The 20,856-nt window shown below is 46.2% G+C and overlaps 1 protein-coding gene across 2 annotated transcripts in view; it reads right to left on the reverse strand.

Moving 5' to 3' along the window:
- Positions 1-20,856, reverse strand: part of LOC147628347 (uncharacterized) — a 42,145-nt gene that overhangs the window by 18,898 nt on the left and 2,391 nt on the right. The window contains exons 3-6 of one of the 2 annotated variants that reach the window (XM_086813436.1): positions 19,692-20,795; positions 19,226-19,547; positions 18,882-19,134; positions 7,488-7,704 (exon numbers count right to left, since the gene is read on the reverse strand). In XM_086813436.1, the coding sequence (XP_086669562.1) occupies positions 7,488-7,704; positions 18,882-19,134; positions 19,226-19,547; positions 19,692-20,795 (1,896 nt within the window). The remainder of the gene's footprint in view (positions 1-7,487; positions 7,705-18,881; positions 19,135-19,225; positions 19,548-19,691; positions 20,796-20,856) is intronic. The other variant, XM_086813437.1, reaches the window with a different exon arrangement.

Consider the following 20,856-nt stretch of genomic DNA (forward strand, 5'->3'; position numbering starts at 1 on the left):
TCACCTTGCAACTTCCCCCACTGACCGCGGAGGGTATGAATGATGTCGAGCCAAATGCTCCTAATGGACTCCGCAGGTGGAGTGTGGGTACCCTCGATGGCTTCATTGCATCGAGCTCTCCATATGTGCCAGGCTACAACGCTACTACAAATCTCCCATCTCTAGCACGAGCCCGGAGTCCAATGATCAGTAGATGGGACTGGGACTGGGACTGGTACTGTCGAAATGCGGAGGTGAGAGACCTGGAGGGCTAGCCCCACCTTCCTCCTCATAAGCCATGAGGACCTCAGCCTTTATTGCCCAAGTGACAGCGCCCCATGAAATGATCCAGGTCAAGGTCCTATCCATCATGAAAAGGCAAATAATCCTCTGCCACACCTGCTGAGCCTTCGGGCAATCCAAAGACAATGTCTCTGAGACTCTTGAGGGTGCCCGCACCTCTGACAAGTTGCTGGTTGACCGCCAAAGGCCAACCACGTTGTCGTGCCACGGCACGTCTATGGTGTGAAACCATGCATGTGAGGCCATTAAATACAAATCCAGATGAATGAGATTAAGTGCCTGTGTACATATGGGATGTATGGCGTGTGGAGGGTTTTGCTTTTGAGGGCGTCGCTAGGTGTACAGGTGAAATGGTTTGGTGTTGAGCTTGTTACAAGCCTGTCTGGAGTAAGGTTCACTGCAGGTGAGATCAGCTGCTTGGTCGTCTGAATTTGTGGGCGCGTCCATTTACAATGGGCACTCGTGAGTCAGTATTCTGAGGCATGGGCAATTAGGAAAGTAATGGTCAAAAGATTTGGTGTGAAAGCATTGTGTAGCCAAATAAAATATATATATATATATATATATATAAGGTGGCCAACCTAAAAAAGGGGCCACATGGCTGTTTGCGCTATCGCCAGCAAAGGGCCTCCAGAAGGTTGGCGTGGGTGATGCGCAGCTGACTGGGCAGCGGGAGAAAAAGGGAGCTCTCTGGAGCAGCAAAAAGAAGGAGAAAAGGGGAATTCTGCAGACGGGGAAAAAGGGGAGGCCCTGGTCATTCTGAAGTGGGGGTTGTGTGGAGCTGCTGGGACTCTCGGACACTGAAAAAACTGTGTGCAGCTGCAGGTATACAAGGTAGAAAGGGGACTCTCTGGTGCAACTACAAAGGGGAGGGCCTGCAAACGAAAAAGGAAGGACGCCGCTTGATAGAGAGCAGTGGGGGGGAGGGATCTCGTGGAAGGCAGAGGTCTGGGGCCCCGTGTGTGTTGCTGTGGCTAGCTGCAGCCACAAGCGCAGGAGAGCGCCGCCTGGGTGATAACAGGTGTAGAGAGCGAAGGCTCTTGGGGCGCTACAGCAGGTGTTTCAGAGAAGAGCGCAGTTGCAAGTAAGAGCCACGGGGGGCTCTCTGCCTCCATCTTTAACTCATATGGAATCTGCTACAATTCCCTTCGTTGCTCTCACAGCATGGCAAGCTTTAAAGGACACGGCTCAAATAAAAGAAAAATAATTTTTTGGTATGAAAAGGTGGATTGTAGCATGCTAGGAGTAGCGCAGTTCTGTGAAAGTAAAACCGTCTAGGAGATAGAGAGAGAGGAACTCTCTTTGCAAGAAATTGTACAAAGCTAGGAGAACCTGCACGCATTTCTGTGAGGAAAAAAAAGCTCTACAATAAAAGAAATCCAGCACGCGTTTCTGTGTGAGAGAGCTGGTGCGTTTCCATGGGTGAGGAGCCTTAGCACATGTATCTGTTAGAAGTCATCTCCTGTCTAGATTTATACACCAGGGCCTTTGTTGTGGGTGTGCCCGCCCTTATGAGGTGTTTTCCCATTTTTCCCCACACTCCGTATTTTTCCCCTATTTTTTCCCATTTTTTCTGAGGCTTGGGAGGGCTGCCAGGTGATGCCAGGAGCACTCTGAAGCTGGCTGACTGGATCTACATCAGTCGTGGGCTGTCAGAGTGCTGGCCGACTTGTTCTGACTAGGCGGAGGCATCTGGATGCTGGCCGACTGCCTGTATGCAGTCGTGGGACATATTTATCAGTCGTGGGCTTCTCTGATGCTGGCCGACTGCCCTCTAGGGGAGTATATATAGGTCCTTCGCCCCCATACCTCATTTGTATCATTCCTCGAGATCTTCTTGTGTATATAGAGCAGAGTTACACGCCTACATCTGTCTCTCTCTTGTGCTGTTTTTCTGCCTGCGTTTTTGCTCTCGTGTTCCCAGATTTGGTCATCATCTCCGCTGCATATTCTGACAGTATCTGCAGAAGAATCCACAGAAAGTGCTTTTTTTGCTGCATGTGCAGAAGTTAACCAGAGGGGGAATTTCTGCAGCAACAGAGCATCAGACAAGAAACCAGAAAACCAGTAAAGAATGCGTGTGTATCTTGTGTTTTGTTGAGCCTCTGATGCTCCATGATGGCCATGTGTATCTTTCATGTGAATACCATGAGGTGATTTTCTGGAGTGCAAAGCCATATGAGATGAGACATGCCATGTTAATGTCAGTTTTTTATATGTATCATGTGTCCAATATTGGCTTTGAGGGTGCACATGTATAGTTGGGTACTCGATCTTTGATGGTTCCAGCTTCTGCTAGTGATGCCCCTTGAAGAGATAAATATTCTGTTACCTTGGTGGGATTTTGGAAGCTACTCTCACAGCCAGAAGTCTCGCACTTTCCCAGTGACACCGCCCACGTCACGACAACGTGCCAACCGCCAAGCTCTTGTGTGCCATCAGCCAAAGAAAGAGAATGATTTGAGGCCGAAAACTGTCCCAAAGCCTCTTCGAGAAATCTGAGAGAAATCGGTGTGAGAGACCCTATGACTGCCAATGAACTGCTTCTGTCGGGGTGCCCTCAACCTCGGGCATCTGAATCCTGCGGCCTAGCTACCCAGTGTATGTGAAGAAAGGGGTATCCAGAGTCTCCTCCTAATCAGCAGGATCACGCCAAGTCCACTCCCCCGGGTCACACTGGAGGGGCACGTGAGGGGCCGACTCTCCCGAATCCATAACTGCCAAAGTCTCCCCATGGCCACCTTGGGCGGTAGGGGGCCTATGTGCCACTCATGTGCATGGATGCAACCACAGAAATCATCCAAAGGGGCCTTTAATCTCTCTAATCTGCCATGGGGACCAATAGAAAAAGTGAGCAAACCACAACGCTCATCCACGCCATGGACTACCAAGAGAAAATCATGCCTAGTAAACACGCCAAACCATTGTGGGGCGATCGGGTCTGGGATAGGGGTCAACCACTCTTGGGGAATAGCAGAGTCTATGTCAAGGTTGAGTTTGTCTCTACCCCGTATCCCAACTAGGCCTCTCTCGTGAGCCTTCGAGGAAGGCTAATTGTGTGCAAGCCAATCTCCAAGGGACCTAGCAGGTCCTATGCTCAACGCTCCCCACGATACATGAGGTAGGCCCCAAACATATGGCCAATGGGTAAACAAATCAAGGGGTTCCAGATTAGGGGCTGCCGAAGACGCTCCTCTGAGGCTACCGGATCTAACTGCCCAAGGGCCGGCCTGAGGTGAGAGTAGGCTGGCTATTAATCTATCCTCAAAAGCTGGGCTGAATCCACGGGCCCACATCTCTGTGAAGATCGATCTGGTGCTCTGCGGCCAAGGGCCTAGAGTATAGGCTGAAATCCGAGCCAAGAGGAAGTCCTTCCAAGGCTCACCACGTGGAAGGAGTCCTCTTAACAATCAACTTGCCTAGCAGGGCGTAGCTCTGGATGGCGGGGTCAATGATGCCTAGGACCCCTCTACATTGCGGCTGAATGATCACTCTCCAGGCCACCTTGACCTGGGCAGCAGGCCTCCCATCACTGCCAGCCCACAAGAAATTCCGGATCAACCATTGTAACTGACCAATGCAGGCTCGGGAGAAGACCCAACAAGAAGTAATATACCACATGGTGGCAAGGACTTGGTTTGCCACCACCACTCGGCCGGCTAAGGAGGGCCTCGCAGAAATCCAGTACAAAAGCTTCTTCCAAATGCTCCAAAGAAGAGGGGCAAACTGCTACTTTGGGGAGATATCGATGCCCACCTAGCAGCCCAAGTAGCGGACTGGAGTGCCTCTCGAGATCCACGAGCCTCAACTGGGCGCCAAGTCGGGGCAGGTGCAGAGCCTACAGAGAAACCACACGACTTGTGCCAATTGATCTGCACTCTAATGCGCGACAAAAGACCTCAATCAGCTCTATGAATCTCTGGAGATTCCCCACATCTCCAGATAGGTATGCTGCTGTGTCATCTAGCAGCTCCTCTTGAGTACGGATGGGGAGAGACAATCCCTGGAGCCCTGTCTCTTGAGCTGAGTGAAAGCTGCTCGTGGCCTCAGCAACAAATAGGAAAAGGTACTCTTCCTCGGAGATCATTGCAATATCACAGCGTGGCAGATTTGGAGGGCCAAATCCATAGAGAATGGCACTCAGACCTTTTATACTCAATTGATATGCATCATTTGGGCAGTTAGTATACATACTCTTATGACTTTCCCAATCTGCACAAGCTAGGCACACTGCCCTCGGGAGGGAATAGGACCATGAATTTTTTTCTCTTCCACTTTCTCATCTCTTGTGGAACCATCGAATGATTGTGCACACCTTCCCTTCCGGGATGATGCTTGACCGGCCTTTGGCCATGGATTTGTATAGTTCTGTTCATACTTAGAAAATAGTAACTGAGCTTCTTGAGGATTTCTCAGGTCGTATGTCCCCTCCCCGCAAACACCCCTTCATCCTGGTACATTAATGGCTCTACATTTCAGCGAAGGGTAAAATTTACAGGGCATGCAGAAAAGTGTTTTGTGTGCCACTTCTCCCCTTCGCCTCCCTTATGTCTCCTTTGGTGGAGCATTGGTGGCTGGTCTCCTTCCCCAGTCTAACTGTTAGGGGAAAGCCCCTGCTGCCGAACTGGGTGAAGAAAAGCGCTAAAGTGGCTTTGATGTTAAGCACACTAACTCACCAGATGAGCCATCTGATGCCGAGAGGCAAGAGAGCCCAAATGCACCAACTGCATTATTATGCACTTTATTGCAGGATCTAGAGGATGGTTTTTTTTTTCCATAAAAAACACTTCCATATTAAGTATGAAAAATGAAGTACAAAGTCAGAAGACTCATTACAAAAACACCATGCAAAGCAAGAAAAATCTATAAAGGTGGCTAAAAGTACCAAGAAAAGGTAGAAGAGAGAGCTCTTGCGCTTAGCTGTAGCAGATCTGGAGGATCTCTCTGCTCTTGTACAAGTGGCCATCAAAATACGAACAGTGTTACCCTAAATGCAACATAGCGTCTGACGGATTTATGTGAGTACCCTCAATTGCCTCTCTGCATCTTATCAAGAGGAGGATTTGGATCCACAGATAGGGGCAAGTCGTTCTCCAAGAGAGCCACTACTGCATATCGAACAAATTTACAGAGCCCCAATGTGTCCCTGAATATTTCCCCTCCCCTCCTAACCCCTCGGCCTCCCACTCACCCTACCTTAATCCCCCTCCCCCAAGTAGGCCTTAAAATGGAGGTAGCCCCTTGTCCAACTTTCTCCCAATCTCTAACTCACAAAAAGTAGCTTGCTAGCCTGCAGTGGAGGCCTTGGCCCCCGTGATGGCAAGGGCCTGGCTATCATCATTTCACAACCCACCAATTCCTTGACATCATGAATGACTGCCATTATTGTAATGACTACTTAGTTGGCCTTTTTTCTTGTTGATCGTTTCCCAGTAGACCTTAGGCCAAACGGATGCATACACATTGTTGCTGTGTTGCATTGTTATACAGTGAGGTCACTCCACCCCCCAAGATTCTCTAAAAGCATCTCTGCTTTCTCCTTTTGAGCACCCTTAAAAGGATGCAGTAGAATAGCAGTTTGCAGTCAATACCCTGTGGGAATAGGTGATCTATTTTGGCAGCTGATTCACATACAAACCATTAGTCAATATGATTAAGAGAGCTTGGTCATGAATACACATGGAGTTAAATTGTCCAGCCTCCTAGGAAAGCATAGATGACCTCCTCTCACTTGCTGCCACTTTTTGGGTAGCGATCTCTCCTTGGAATATGTCATCAGCCCATGAAACAGTCCTCTTGTAGGACAAGAAAGCTGATTCACATACAAACCATTTTGGCAGCTGATTCACATACAAACCATTAGTCAATATGATTAAGAGAGCTTGGTCATGAATACACATGGAGTTAAATTGTCCAGCCTCCTAGGAAAGCATAGATGACCTCCTCTCACTTGCTGCCACTTTTTGGGTAGCGATCTTCTCTCCTTGGAATATGTCATCAGCCCATGAAACAGTCCTCTTGTAGGACAAGAAAGCTGGTCACGTAGGCAACCAAGGAAGATCTATACACTGTATAGAGAGTTAGAGCAGTGAAATGCATGGGAACACCTGTCACAAAGAGCCACCTCCCATTGTTGGATCCCTTGTGCAGCTTTGGCCATGGGAGAAAGGACCTCTGTCTAGACTCTAGGCTGCAGCAGAATCCAGAACAGTGGTATTACGGTGAGCCCTTTGCAGGTCTTGCTTACCTTTACTTTACCTACTTTGAAAAGCTAGAATATTACATTTAGATTTACATACACCCCATAGGCAGTCTTACTAGATGACATAAGGCATGACAGGTCATATTATTACTAAGCTCTAGGGGTGCCTCTAGAGCAACCTCTGCCTTTGCAAGATCACAGTGTTACTATGGCTGATCAAGAGCCATCACCTCATGGTGGTCCCCTGTATGGCGATCATGGGAAGATTGACTAGTTGGGGATGTGGAGCATTATGCAAAGGGGACAGCCATTGAAACCTCTGAGGCCGCCTGTGGCACAACACATCTGGCGTATGGTAATACCTTTTTATGTAGGGCCACTCCCATACCCACTTCATCACATGGGGGGTGGTTATGAGCCACATAGTTGGGCATTGTTGTTGTACAATATGAGGTCAATGGCACCAGCATGCTGTTGTATCCTCGAGTACATCAGATCACTGGAACAGAGCCCAAACACGCACCCCAGACAACTTGAGATCCATACACGTTGTGATTCTAGGTGAAAGATGATCAGAGACATCAAATAAATAGAGGCACGTTGGCAAGCACGCTGTGGAGAGACATTGAGGGAAAACATGAGTACAAATTCCTATATAGCAAACAATTTCTACCCATCATACCAAATACCTGCCTTTGGCTCTCCCAGTCTTCATAAAAGTCCTTCCCACATGCTTCCATGCAGCCTGAATTCCTCCTAATTTGTGCTTATTTACCTTGGCATCACACAGTCTGCAAAATACGTTCAATGCTGCCTAAAAGACTCTCTGCTTTTGAAAGATTTTTGAATGATTCTTTTATTGGCCTTTGTAGTGGTGCTTCAAGCATACTCTCTAGTGTTGCTTATTCACACTGCAGTCTCTTCCTATTGGCGACATCACCAATTTCTCTTAATAACTTCAACCTTGTTACTTTTCAAGAAATATGTTTTGACAAGCAATTACCTTCCACAACATATTAGTGAAGAGTGCAGAGCCCATCTGTACAAGGTCAGAAAACTCATCCAAATCTTTTTTGGTTTTGATGATTGCTTTTCTAAGTTTTTCATCATCTGTGGCGCTTCTGTACAGTTTTCTACTTGTTGCATCTTGCAAAAGAGTCCTCCATATATTTTTTTGTGCAGAGAGAGTTTTACTGTTACCCACTATCCATAGGCAATACCTGCATATAGCGACGTATTTGGTTGTAGTCAGTCAAATATTGTGTGAAACTACACAGGATAAGTCAAGCTAAAGGTTTCTAAGGAAAACCTTAAAGAATACTAACTCCCAATTTTCCAAGTTGGACAAAGTCATTTATGTATGAGTGTATGTATGTATATAATTGTGGTGTGTGAATTTATGTATCCAGGTTTCTATGTGACTATGTAAGGATCTATGCCATATGTATAAAAAAGCTGTAAGCTTGTGTATAAGCCCCCCAGTATGGTTTCCCAGCAGCTTCAATACAAAATTGCTCCCTACCCTTTGGTATCCTAAACTGCATTCAAGTTATATTAAATTCCTCCTCTTTGTGAAGTCAATCTTGGCTGCATGCTTGGCAGTTCCTGAATAGAAACAAAGCCATGCAGTTCCTGTCATACCATTTGTTCTGCTCCAGCGACTTCACGTGAGGGGTCGTCTCTCTCTCTCTCTCTCTCTCTCTCTTTTTTTCCGTGAAATGGTGTTTTATATTATATGTAAAAATGTACATCAGCCACATGGCTCACACAGAACCTATGGCCCCAAAAAAAAAACCCCCACAAAAGATCCTCTAAAGGATCATGACCATGCAAACCTGTACACTAATAAGAAAGCCTCCTAGCCAAATAAGCATCCCAGATAAAAGCATCAAAGATGAGCCAGCCGAGCCGCCGTAGACCATAACGAAATAACATCTGCATCGAGTAGCTGAGCTGAGAGAAGAGAAGAAAACTGCCAAAGCAGCAAACCGCGGATACGTAGAATGTGCCCATGTATTCCAGACAAGGAATCAAAGATGAACCCATTCCGTGTAGTCCAAATATGCCAAAGTCCTGTCCATCTAAGGAAATGGAATATCACAAGGTGACTATCCGAAGTAATGACTTGAGGACAAATCCCAAATATCCACTGATGAGCCGAAACAGTAGACCTCTCTACTGCCTCCTAAACGCGAGACATAAAAGACCAAATCTGACGGGCCACTGGACAACTCATGAACAGATGCATAACTGTTTCAGTGCATGTCGTGCAGAAGAAGCAAGAGGCCAATGTAATTTTACGACGGCTGAGCTGATCCCGTGTAGGTAACCCTCCCACCAACATCCTCCAAATGAAAACCTTACCTTGGTAAGGGAGTTTAGACTGCCAACCACGCATAAGAGTTTTCTGCCACCATGATTTAGACTTGTGCAATCCCCACACCTTATTGGCCTTGGCTGAAACCCAACCTTTCTCTGATACGAGCTTATGATAGACCTGGTTAGCTAAAAGTGATATCAAGTCACCAGATTTACATAGTGCCCAATCAAGCCAAGGCTGATTTGCAGATGGCCGAGGCAATGGAGTAAAAGGCTCAACTGCATGCATGATGTCGACCCATAGTGGCTGAAATGTCCGAGGAACCCTAAATTGTTGCCGAATACGACGAAACGAATATGGCCTGTCATCACGACCGGGTATCACAGCATCTCGGATTCTAACCAAGCCTAACCTAACCATGCGGTTGAGTCGTATGCGTGAAGCATCTCTGTCTGGCCAAACAATGACACGCGACTCCACAAATGTTTCGAACTGCAAGAGTTCAAAGGTAGTCTTTCATGACCAGGATCCCACCAAGCCAATAGTAGAACTTCATGCCAAGAAAGGAGAATATGCGATAAAATGTGAGATGAGCGAATACGGACAAGATGAGCCGCATTCACAATGTCCCACCATGAAGCCTGCACACGTGTCCGTCCATGTGACAATCCCTCCAATTCAATCAAGTCACGAGCCATGAATACCCAAGGCTGCTCCTGCAAACACATATCCTGAAAAAGCGCCCACCTACGCGCCACCATATGCAAGCGGACATCCAGTAAAGCAACCCTCTCTCTCTCTCTCTCTCTCTCTCTCTCTCTCTCTCTCTGTGTGTGCATACCAGGCAGGAGACAGAGGATCAAGGTATGCGCAGGTCACACATTGGTTCTCACAGCATGGCCTAGACATGGATCATCTACCACCATTCCAGTACGACAGGGATGCACCACATATCCGTCTCTCTCATAGTGAGAGGAACAGAGTATTGAGACAGGACCTATGGCAGCTCTATACACGAGAGACATGGATATCACCTACACAGCCACTTCCACCGAAGATGCTATACTACAAAGATCACTTCATGAGTATCACTGATGATGGATTTATAGAGAGGCCTAGATACATGGAGGGCTTTTTACCACACGGCTCCCAAGTAGCTATTGGTCAACTTAGAGTCTCATCACATCGATTGGAGATCGAGACTGGCACAGCAGCATGGATCCCCCAAGAGGAGAGGGTATGCAGATTGTGCAGAGAGGAGGTGGAGAGAGGAGCATTATGTATGCAGATGCAGAGCATATACAACCATCAGAGAGAGAGATCCCATTTTATTCAGAGAGCCACATTCCCTACGCCAGATCTTTGAGGCAGCAGACCAGTGCATACTGGGGAGATTCATTCTAGACATATAGCTTCACAGAGACACATCATTACAGGCTCAGACAGCTCCAGAGGGGGGACGATAGACACAGATTACTACATTTTTTCAGAGATCCACCCCACTCCCAGCCCCTACACAGCAGGGAATTACTCTCCAAAGAGCAGAGACACTCAGAGCCCGCAGGAGACAGAGGACACCTGGCTTTCGGACACCACGCCTATACTAGAGAGAGATGACAGAGATCAGAGCTCAGTTTCACAGAGAGGGTGCGGAGCGACTGGCTCGACTGGAGCATGTTCTTCAGGGAGCTGTGGACACCCCTTGCATTGATGTATACCATTCTATACCCCCAGTATGGTACAGGTTGGAGCTAGCTAGGTTGCATATCATGATTGTATACTCCATGCATATAGCTTTGCATGCTCCTAGTAGAAGAGCTCCATCACCTCCCCCACTCATTGTACTTATTGCACACCCAGATTCAGCTTTTTTAGTTCAGTACTTTTTCATTTTGTTGGGATGACAGAGGATACCCCACACAGGTACACTGATTTGTCTCATAGGCCGAGTTCGGTCTTTTGGAAGACGTTAATAAAATCTCTTTCTTTCTTTCTTTCTTTCTTTCTCTCTCTCTCCACATTAGCGATTGGCTTGCTAAGGGTTTCTTCTCATTGCCTTAAGGTTGAGTCTAGCAGAGCCAAGGGCATTCCTCGAGATGCACGTGTATGCAAAGTATGCACCACTAGTGAGGTGGAGGATGAGGAGCACTATTTGTTCAGATCCCCACCCTACTATGAGATCCGACGAGGGAGATTTCATTCTCTTCCGGGATGGATTTGGCCCCTTCTCACGTGTCATGCAATATGAGGACCAGACATGTATTTATTGGAGCTTTGCCATCACGGAGAGGTTATGTTGAGGCAGTGCTCCACGAGACAAAGCTAGCGTGGCGCCTCCAAGACCTCCAAATACAGATTATTATTATTTTTTACAAGGAAAAAGATCCTTCAATTAGTTACAGAAAAACAGCCACAAAGGGCTAAGTACAACCACGAAGGGCTAAATACAAACTCGCCTCATATAAGGGCGGGAAACAAGTGATCATAAGGGGAAGAGATGCTTCTCCTTAGGCTGGCCGCTCTGTGAGCAAAAGGCTATCTCATAAAGGGGAGGGGAGGAGGAACCATCACACAGGTGGTCTGTAATGCCAAATGGGGTCACCGCCTCTATCTGTGAAGACAGGGCCAGGCCTCTAAAGTCTCAACAAGTTAAGGCTTCTCGTCGCTTTCGCATGCGGTCAGAACCTCCTTGTTACTTCCCCCACTGACTGTGGAGGGTGTGAATGATATCAAGCCATATGCTTCTGATGGTCTCAGCCGGCGGAGTGTGGGTACCCTCAATGGCCTCATTGCATCTAGCACGCAAAATGTGCCAGGCTGCGATGCTACTACAAATCTCCCATCTCTGGCATGAGCCTGGCCACCAGTCACCTGTAGGAGGGGTTGTGATTGGTACTACTGCAATACGATGGTCAGAGACCTGAAGGGCTAGCCCTCCCCCATCCTCATAAGCCCTAGTCGCTCCAACCTCTGTGGCCCAAGCGACAATGCCCCCAGTGATGATCTGGGTCGATGCCCTGTCCATAACGAAGATGCGGAAAATCCACTACCAAATCTGCTGAGCCTTCAGGCAATCCCAAAGGCAATGTCGCTAAGACTCCTGATGGTGGCCGCACCGTGGACAAGCTGCTGACCGACCTCCAACTGCCAGCCAAGTACCGACCGCCAAACTCCTGTATGCCATCAGCCAAAGAAAGAGTGGATCTTTCTAGGCCAAAAGCTGTCCCAAAGCCTCTGAAAGAAAGCATTGTAATAGGCCCTGTGACTGCCAATGTGTTGCTGCTACCGGTGTGCCATCTATCTCAGGCATCTAGATCCTGCGGCCTAGCCGCACTGTATATGCAAAGAAGGGGGCATCCAGAGTCTCCTTCTGATCCGCAGGATGACCAGAGCAGTAGGATCAGCCAGGTCCACAACAGCCTACACCATCACTAGCCCCACGTACGTTTGCGCTCTATTCTAGAGGAGGATGCTATCACTATATGATCACATATTGTCATCATGTAGCATCACTTGGATACTTTAGCTTATGTAGCTAGTTTCATACAGTGTTTATCTTCCATACATTGTACCACCTTTTGGTCCCATAGACCCTCAAAGTCTTTTGAAGACATTAATCTCTCTCTCTCTCTCTCTCTCTCTCTCTCTCTCTCTCTCTCTCTCTCTCATACACACACACACTTTTTTTTTGGTAAATCCATGAACAGTATATTATCAATGAAATTTACATGAGAGTCTCCAAAACGGAGAGCCTCAACGAGAAATCAGAAGCAAAGAGAAACTATTTCCAGGCATGACTGATGAAGATCTCCTTGGTGGCAAGCATCATAAACAGATTGCCGTAAGGAGCTTATGAAATACTGATAAGATTGCAAAAACGGTTTCCCAAAATATCTCATGTTGTGATCCTGCCATATGGTCCAGAAAGCCCAATATCTGACTCAGTACAAAAGTAAAGAGTAATGGACCGTGGTTGTAGGGAGTCTGTCAAAAAGCCAAAAGTGTTTCCCAAAAAAAGCCAAAAGATTACAGGATTGGCAGTTATACGCGGTGGGCTCAAATTCTCGTCGTGTTATTCTGACCTAACGGTTAGGACGACATACTCTTTCCTCCAGCCATCACCATGGATTCATTCACATGCTAATTCTCTTTGGCATATGACAAAATCACTTGCTTAGTGGCGAAAGAATCTTCGCAATTTATGGAGGAGTAAATTGCCTCTCAAGCAAAAGCTTTTCCTATGGCGTTGTCTTACAGGTTCCTTATCTGTGGGGGTCACTCTTGCTAAACGAAGGATTGCATCTGCTTCTTATCTCGATGCATGGCCCCTTCTGAAACGGTGCCTCATTTGTTTTGGACGTGCTCCAGCACTAAGGCCTTCATCCGCAAAATTTCCATGTTACTTCGCCTTCGTTTCTCACACACACACACACACACACACACACACACACACACACACACACCCACTCACCCAAACCCACATCATCCCATCTTTTCGACACTAAATGTCACCAGGGCCCTGGGGCCCTAAAGAAGCTGCATAGTGGGAGGGCAAGAGATCATGAGGGTTTACGAGCGGAGCACTTTGCATATGGACACCATGTTTTAGTCCCCATTCTTGCAAGCTTATTTAACAAAGCAATATGTGAAGGCTTCCCCCCTTCCTGGATCACCAACACCATTGTTCCCATTCATAAAGCGGTAACTAAAGGACTATTATGATCAATCATAGTATGGCCAAGATCCATGGGGTAGTGCTCTAGGACATAATCAGCTCTATGGCAGAGTATTTGGGCTACAGATCAGTTGGTTAGGCAGGTTTTAGCAAGAAATATTCACTCTATGAGCTCTCACGACGATCACAACGGAAGCATGTGTATTGCTGCTTTGTGGATTTCTACAAAGCTTTTGATTCGGCGATCCCAGCTGATTGGATGCTTGCAAGAGCTCCAATTACCACATGATGCAATTTGGGCTGTGATATTACTATATGAGGTAGTAATGGGCTAACAGTGTGCATCTGGCTCTCAGGAGAGGTATGTAGCACTATTGTGGTTAAGCAAGGATGTTCGCTCTCACCGACACTATTTGGGCTATATAGTGATGAGATTGCACAGCTTTGAGGGTAGATGATCACCTTTGGCCCAAACAGTGGTGGCTATATTGCTATACACCGATGACATTGTCTTCATCTCAGATTCAAAGGAGGGACCACAAAAACACCTAGATGCTCTGGATAGATTCTGCAGGGAGAGAGACCTTACGATCAACTTGGGCAAAACCAAAATGGCCGACCACCTCACCACTATCCTTCCTATTCAAAGGGGCATTAGCCTCCCTGGCCATATGGCCAGGAGACATGGGGATACAGAGGACATCACATTATACTACCTTCTTTGGCAGATCCTTTCTACAGATGGCTGCCCATGAACTTATCATTTATAATGGTGCAACTAGATGACCTGTTTCATAAGGTCTCACATGCTTCCCACATGGTGAAGGTTCCAGCACCATTGATGATCTGATGGACTCCCGGGTCCAACACACACGCACAACAACCAAAAAAATCCAACAATCAATTCTTTTAATCCCTGGCCCCTTCCACCACCGACCCACTCATTTCCACTTACGTACAAGTTCATATTCACCATGACCTGGACACCATCATTAGTAATTACCTCTTACATTGACTTTTCACCGAGGACACATCTAATCAACCCAAGCCAAACCCCCATGTGGAATGTGCCTTAAAATAGTTGGTCGAATGACAAGTGGAAAGCCGCCTGCCTACATATCTTACACGATAAGGAGAAGGGACTATGCCAAAGAATGTCCCAACGCCCTACTTGTCATAAGAAGAGGGCTGTTTTGGCTAAGCACAAGGAGTTACCTCTTTTGGCTTTTTTTGTCACCTATGTGTAAGAAAATACACTAAGCGGAATTTGATCTTAAGACAAAGTACTTGAAGCAAGAGATGGAGAATAACACTGAATTACTGTTGCAAACCAAAGTGACAAATTGATGGTATCTGCTCACACGTGCGCTCCGAGAAGGAGCTTTGATGGAGATCTAGGTAGACTCTAGACAGAGGATATCATGCACATATAAAGGTGCACAATTGGAGTGAAGATAGATCTCAATATCTACACGATAAGATATGCAAGATAGGAACCACCACTAGACTACATATAGTCTCCTAGTGGCGGCAATGTACTAGTCAGCTATTATTGGGGAGGACGGTAGCAGGACACTCGCGAGGGCATGATGCTCTAGCTCGTGGCTTGGTGACCAAGATTGTGAGCTTCGATCATGGCTGTCATGGTTGGGTGGCGAGTATGCCTGCACCCAGATTTGTTTCTTCCACCACTTTGCCTTCTAGGGTTAGGGTTTGTTGCTTTGTCTTGCTTTTCATGGCTTGTATTGCAGGTTTCCTTCTCAAAGAGATCTCTCAAGTATTTGACAGTGGTATCAGAGTGACTCTGAGATTGCACAAGGAAAGATACATGTAAGATATTTCCTGTTTTTGCAGTAGTGTGTATGTGCAGGGCTGTTGCGCCCTTGGCCTTATGGGCAAGAGAGTGAGAGAAAGAGAGAGAGAGCGTCGACTGTACAAAGACCCTGCACCCATTTTGTTTTTTTTTTTGGGCAGGTTGAGTTTTTTTATAAAGCAAGCGCCCAGTTTTTTTTTTTTTAAAGCGGGCAGTTTTTTTTATTGACAAAAAAAAAACACTTACCTTCCCGAAGCCAATGGAGCGCGTGGGGGCCCCTTACCTGGTCGCCTGGGCAATAGACGTGGGAAGGGCTGTCGACGGCACTTGTGAAGGGCCGTTGGAGTCGACCAGGGCTGTTGGCGGTTGCAAGGACTGTCGGGACTCGATGGGGCTTGTGGCAGCCCACATGGGGACTGCACCTTGCTGATGGGGACCCCTTTGGGGTGAGGAAGCCCAAGTTTTTGGGGGCTGTTTCCCATGCAGCCACGCATGACGTGTGTGCACGCACTCATGCAGATGCAAGGCAGTCTAGCAGACCCGCACATGCCACAACCATCCGTGTTACCCGAGGTCTACCACACGCAGCCAAAGGTTGTGGACAGCCACATGTAGGTTGTCCGGACAGAGGCGTACAATCGTCAATGGGCTGCCCTACAACAGCAAGTGATGGCGACATGTTTTTCTACGATCTTTCTTCAGATTCTTCTCTCTCCAAGATGTCTAGGTTGTGTATGGGACTTTGTGGTGTACTTGCGAGCTTCGGATGCACGTGCTTCACTCTATCTCAGTTTTGGACCAACGTGTTATGAGGTATGTGTTTGTTTTTCACATGCAAGGAACATGCAAGATAGGGTTTAACAATAAAAGCACAGTGTTGTACCGTGTTATGCAAGTACACATGTTTGTTATGGGATACACATGGGAGTTTTTACTCCAAGAACTTTACGGACACACACACACAAGTTAGTCATGGACTTGTACCATGCAAAACATAGACCTAATACCCTAGGACAGATATAGCTACACGGATATTTGATAGAGGGCATCTAGATTAAGTTTACATGTTGGGATTCGTTGTCAGATTGCATGACAACACGATTATGTGACAATACCCAATATGTACCTTTTCAATGTTACCGGCCTTAAGGTTTTGATGGTCCTCTAGTTATATGTCCATAGCAGGAGTGTGTATAGATATTCATGCTATTCCAAGTATACCCGCCTATTCTTATACCAAGACTATTGAATCATGGTTATTCAAGAACTTGTGCTGTGCGCATAAGTTTTGGAAGCAAGTTTTAGTTTCCAAGATTTTCTGGGTTTAGACAGATGCTTTGACTGGGACGCTTGTCAAGGTTGTTCTTCTTTGTGTACACAGATGTTGTCTAATCCCTGGACCAAGTTATGATCACTAGTCTCGTTTGGAGTTCTTCCTTTCGAGAACTTGTTTCAGTTTGTGGCACATGGTTAGCCATTGGCATTTATTGTTTTTGATAGATCCCGACAGATCCAAAAATTGGTGTTTTGTAGTAATCGTAGCACGGGTATGGGGTGTATCATGGTGGTATGGGACGCCATGATCCATCGCATGTTACGGGCTACGCCAAATTGTCAAGACTTCATTCGGACTCTACGCCTACAAACACAAGGCTATCTCAACATTTTTGAGGGATAGATACTTTACTTTTGATACAAACAATTGTGATAGATGCTAGCTTGCGTCATAATCAGGTCTGTTGGAACAGTTGTTCCTTTCATGTCGTCCAAGGTACTCATAGACTTTCTGAGGTCTATTTGGGAAGTTAGACTTCCAAGGTGACGAAGTACAGATTGATGATCTTTTCTAGAAAGATCGGTTCTTCTCTTGTTTGGGAAGAGACTACTATTGTGTTCCACTTGGTTCAGGCTTCAATAGTAGGTTCTCAGTTTTTTCAGTTTTGTGGTTTTTTCCAGACCAGATTTATAGAGGACATCAAGATGAAAGCATGGTAGTCAAATGGAAGATACTTTTGGTTTCAGGATAACTCTTTAGGACAGTGGTTGCTTACCTCTGGTACTGGTAGCATTGTCACTTCGAGTTGCCCAGATGACCCATTTGCTCCGGATTAGGCTTTTGTGACTAGGAATTGACGCTCATGTCATGTTACTTGAGCAGGTCGATCTCTTAGTCGAATTGTCCTTGAGACTATTGGTTTCGACCAATAGAGGGTGTTTCTCTAGTGTTGCGAGTGTGACAACTTCTCCTTGAGTTCTTTTTCTTGAGCTCAAGAGTGAGCTCTTTTGAGGAAGGGGAGTATGTCATGTGCAAGCTAGGGGCAGGCAGATTGGCGAGCTAGAGTGTGATATGTTGTGGGCGGACATGTGCTTTTTGGTCCGCTATTGATAGCATGTGCTTTTTGGGCGTTCCTTCCCTATTTATTGGGGGGAGGGATACCAGTTGGGCACACACCGATGGATGGAGCTCAGGAGTGCAAAGCGTGAGCTCCACCGCACAATAGGCCATCGTCCTTGGGGGAGACAACCCCTAGTGGTATGAGACACAAGAGGACGACGGTGGCAGGACACTTGCGAGGGCATGATGCTCTAGCTCGTGGCTTGGTGGGGACGGCCAAGATTGTGAGCCTCGCTCATGGCTGTCATGGTTGGGTGGTGAGTATGCCTGCACCCAGATTTGTTTCTTCCGCTTTGCCTTCTAGGGTTAGGGTTTGTTGCCTTGTCTTGCTCTTCATGGCTTATATTGCAGGTTTCCTTCTTAGAGAGATCTCGAGTATTTGACACGAGGTGTCCAAGGAAGATATCCTTCTATCCTAGAGTGTGGTCCATGCATCCTAGTTGGCAGGTGGGTCCCAATGTAGGTTTCTTGTGTGTTCTTTCTCATCCTCAATCTCATGGGTTACCCCAATCCATTATGTATGGAGTCATTCCACATGAAGGCCTGTGTGTTTTCACCTTGAGTGCTTGGGAGAGACAATTGCGTCGATTGCATTTTGTGTGCTTGAAAGAGATTGTTGCATGCAGATCTAAGCCAACACCAGGTTGTGACAATAGGAGGACACCCCCCCGCCCCCAAACTTCCCCCTTTTCACCTTTACAAGGGGTGTTCTTAGGGAAAGGCTCTTCTTTGATTTGTTGGTGACGTTACTGGGCTAGGTTTAGATGAGCCCTGTAAAGGAAGGAAAGATGGCCACTCAAGTGAATTGTGACTAGAGAAAGCATTCTTCTGGTGTTCAAGACAGGAGCAAATATGTACCCCTTTTCCCTTGAGCTTGTCACGTGCCCCTCCACTTGAAACATAAAAAAAGCTCACCTTTATACTCCTAGGAGGACCCCAGGAAAACAGCACTAGACACACTGATAACGAGGATTAGGGCAGGAGAGAGAGAGAGGAGCCATGCATGTGTGCATGTGTCAAGAAGGAAAGGCAGAGCCCACTGCTAGTCACAAAACTAGGTCAATCTGGTGAAGTTGAACACATACAAACCAAAAAAGCTTGCATACTTCTAGAGTAAGCATATGCTTAGAGGGCAGCAAAAAGGGGGGGGAGGGGGGGGGAGAGAGAGAGAGAGAGAGAGAGAGAGAGACTGACTTTGCCCGTGTTATTGCCACATTTAGTCTTCTGTAATCCTCGAGGAAGCCAATGGCCCCCGACCGATTCGCCCGGACTGTTGATAGTAGAATGATATCTTTTTCTTGTCCCTGAAAGCCATCAACTGAGTTTATATCCACAATTAAGGGTTCTGTTTTCTGATTCTCTAGACAGCTTTTAAGAAGATCCTTCTGGCTAGAATATGGTGTTATAATACCAACAGTCAGGTTCTGGATGCTGTTTTCCAAGCTGGCTGCAAATAAAGATCACCTATATCAATCCAATTCTCAATCGCAATGAGAACTACAAAGTTCACACAAAAAACACATGGCATAAATTGTCACCTTCACGTAGATTTTTAATCAAAGATACGATAACAGAAGCTTCAACAAAATTTTTCTTGCTTTTCCCATCATCATCAGTCTGTTCAACTCCATCATTTACATCAACAAAAGCATAGGATCCGTAGAGTAACTGTTCATGCACTTTGTATGAAGGGCTCCTTACATTTTCTCCATTTAGCAGGTGGCCATCATAGAAATTCAAATTTGGGAATAAACTAATGGAAGGATGCATACGATACTGCGTGTTAAGGATGTGGCAGGGGTGCCCAAGACTTATCATTCTTTCAAATAAGCTTCTCCCATATGCAGAATCTACTGCAACCTGTTATAAAGCATGAAAAGCATTGATTGTCATCTCTATTAACATCTATTCAATGATTCAAACATAAGAACATAATGTCAAAGTTTTGAGAAAACAGAAAAAGCAATGCATATTTCACAATTCAAGGTCATCTATAAGCATTACCTTACTTATAACTGTAGCTGGCAGTTGCTGATGGTCCCCAACAAGGATGGCATGATTTAGGCCCAGTGAACACGTGATTACTGCTGTCTCTGCCTCCACTAACTGTGAAGCTTCATCAATGATAACACAATCAAACGGAGCAGCCTGTTTCACACAGAATCTACCAGCAGTAGAAACTGTGCAAAAAACAAGAGAGGAGCTCTCCATACATAATTTCTCTATGGATTTCCGTGAAGACAAAGGTCCTTGCTTTGAACTTAGGCATTTCTTGAGTTGCTTTACCAGATTTAATCTTGACTGATCATTTGCAAACCACTTAGAGAAATCTTGCTCAGAAATTGCAGATTTCAAAACACAATCCAAAAGTAGTGTTGCTAGTTGGGCAGTTTTTGTGAACATTGCAACTTGATCAATAGTGAGTTCTTCAACAAGAGTTTTGCCATGTCCTTCCAGTTTCTTTACAAGCTCAACCAGATTTCTCCTTGCAAACTCTAAGAAACTCATATGCTGTACACTCTTGGAATTTTTTTTCTGGTGCGCTTGGTATTCTGACTCACCAGACATGTTGAAATGAAACAAACTCAAAGCAACTTCTCTCCAACTATTATTTGCCTTCTGTATCCGCTTCACTCTATTTGGCAGGTATATTTCTCCCAATGGCCCTTGTAAAGGCAGCTTGTCTTCGCTTCCGACAAGAATAACATCACTCCTCCGTAAAACCTTGCATATTTTCACCGGAGATGTTGAGCTGACTAAAAAAGGACATGCAGTGGAGTTACAGAACTCCCCAAACTGGATTTTCTCAGGAGATTTCAGCATCTCTAAATATCGGAGTGCCACCTCAGCAATTGCAATGTTTGTGGGGCATGCTACCAGGCATTTCATGCCTATAGAGGAAGCAACAGATAGAAGGGTGACAACTGTGGATGTTTTACCAGTACCAGGGGGTCCTTGAATCATTCTAACACCTGGATCCAATCCATTTTTCACATCACACACAGTGGTGACTACTGCATTTGTTTGTGACTCATTAAGAGGGAAAGAGGAGCAGTAGCTTGCAATGGCATTTTTTAACCACTGTGCTTCATCCTCCCTGATTGTATTCTGTCACATGAGAGAAAAGAAGAAAGTATAGAAGAGATCATGTAAGTATTGCATATTGTAT

The sequence above is a fragment of the Cibotium barometz genome, chromosome 19, assembly GCF_041138505.1.
Source record: "Cibotium barometz isolate CiBa-2024 chromosome 19, ASM4113850v1, whole genome shotgun sequence".
Taxonomy (NCBI): Eukaryota; Viridiplantae; Streptophyta; class Polypodiopsida; order Cyatheales; family Cibotiaceae; genus Cibotium; species Cibotium barometz.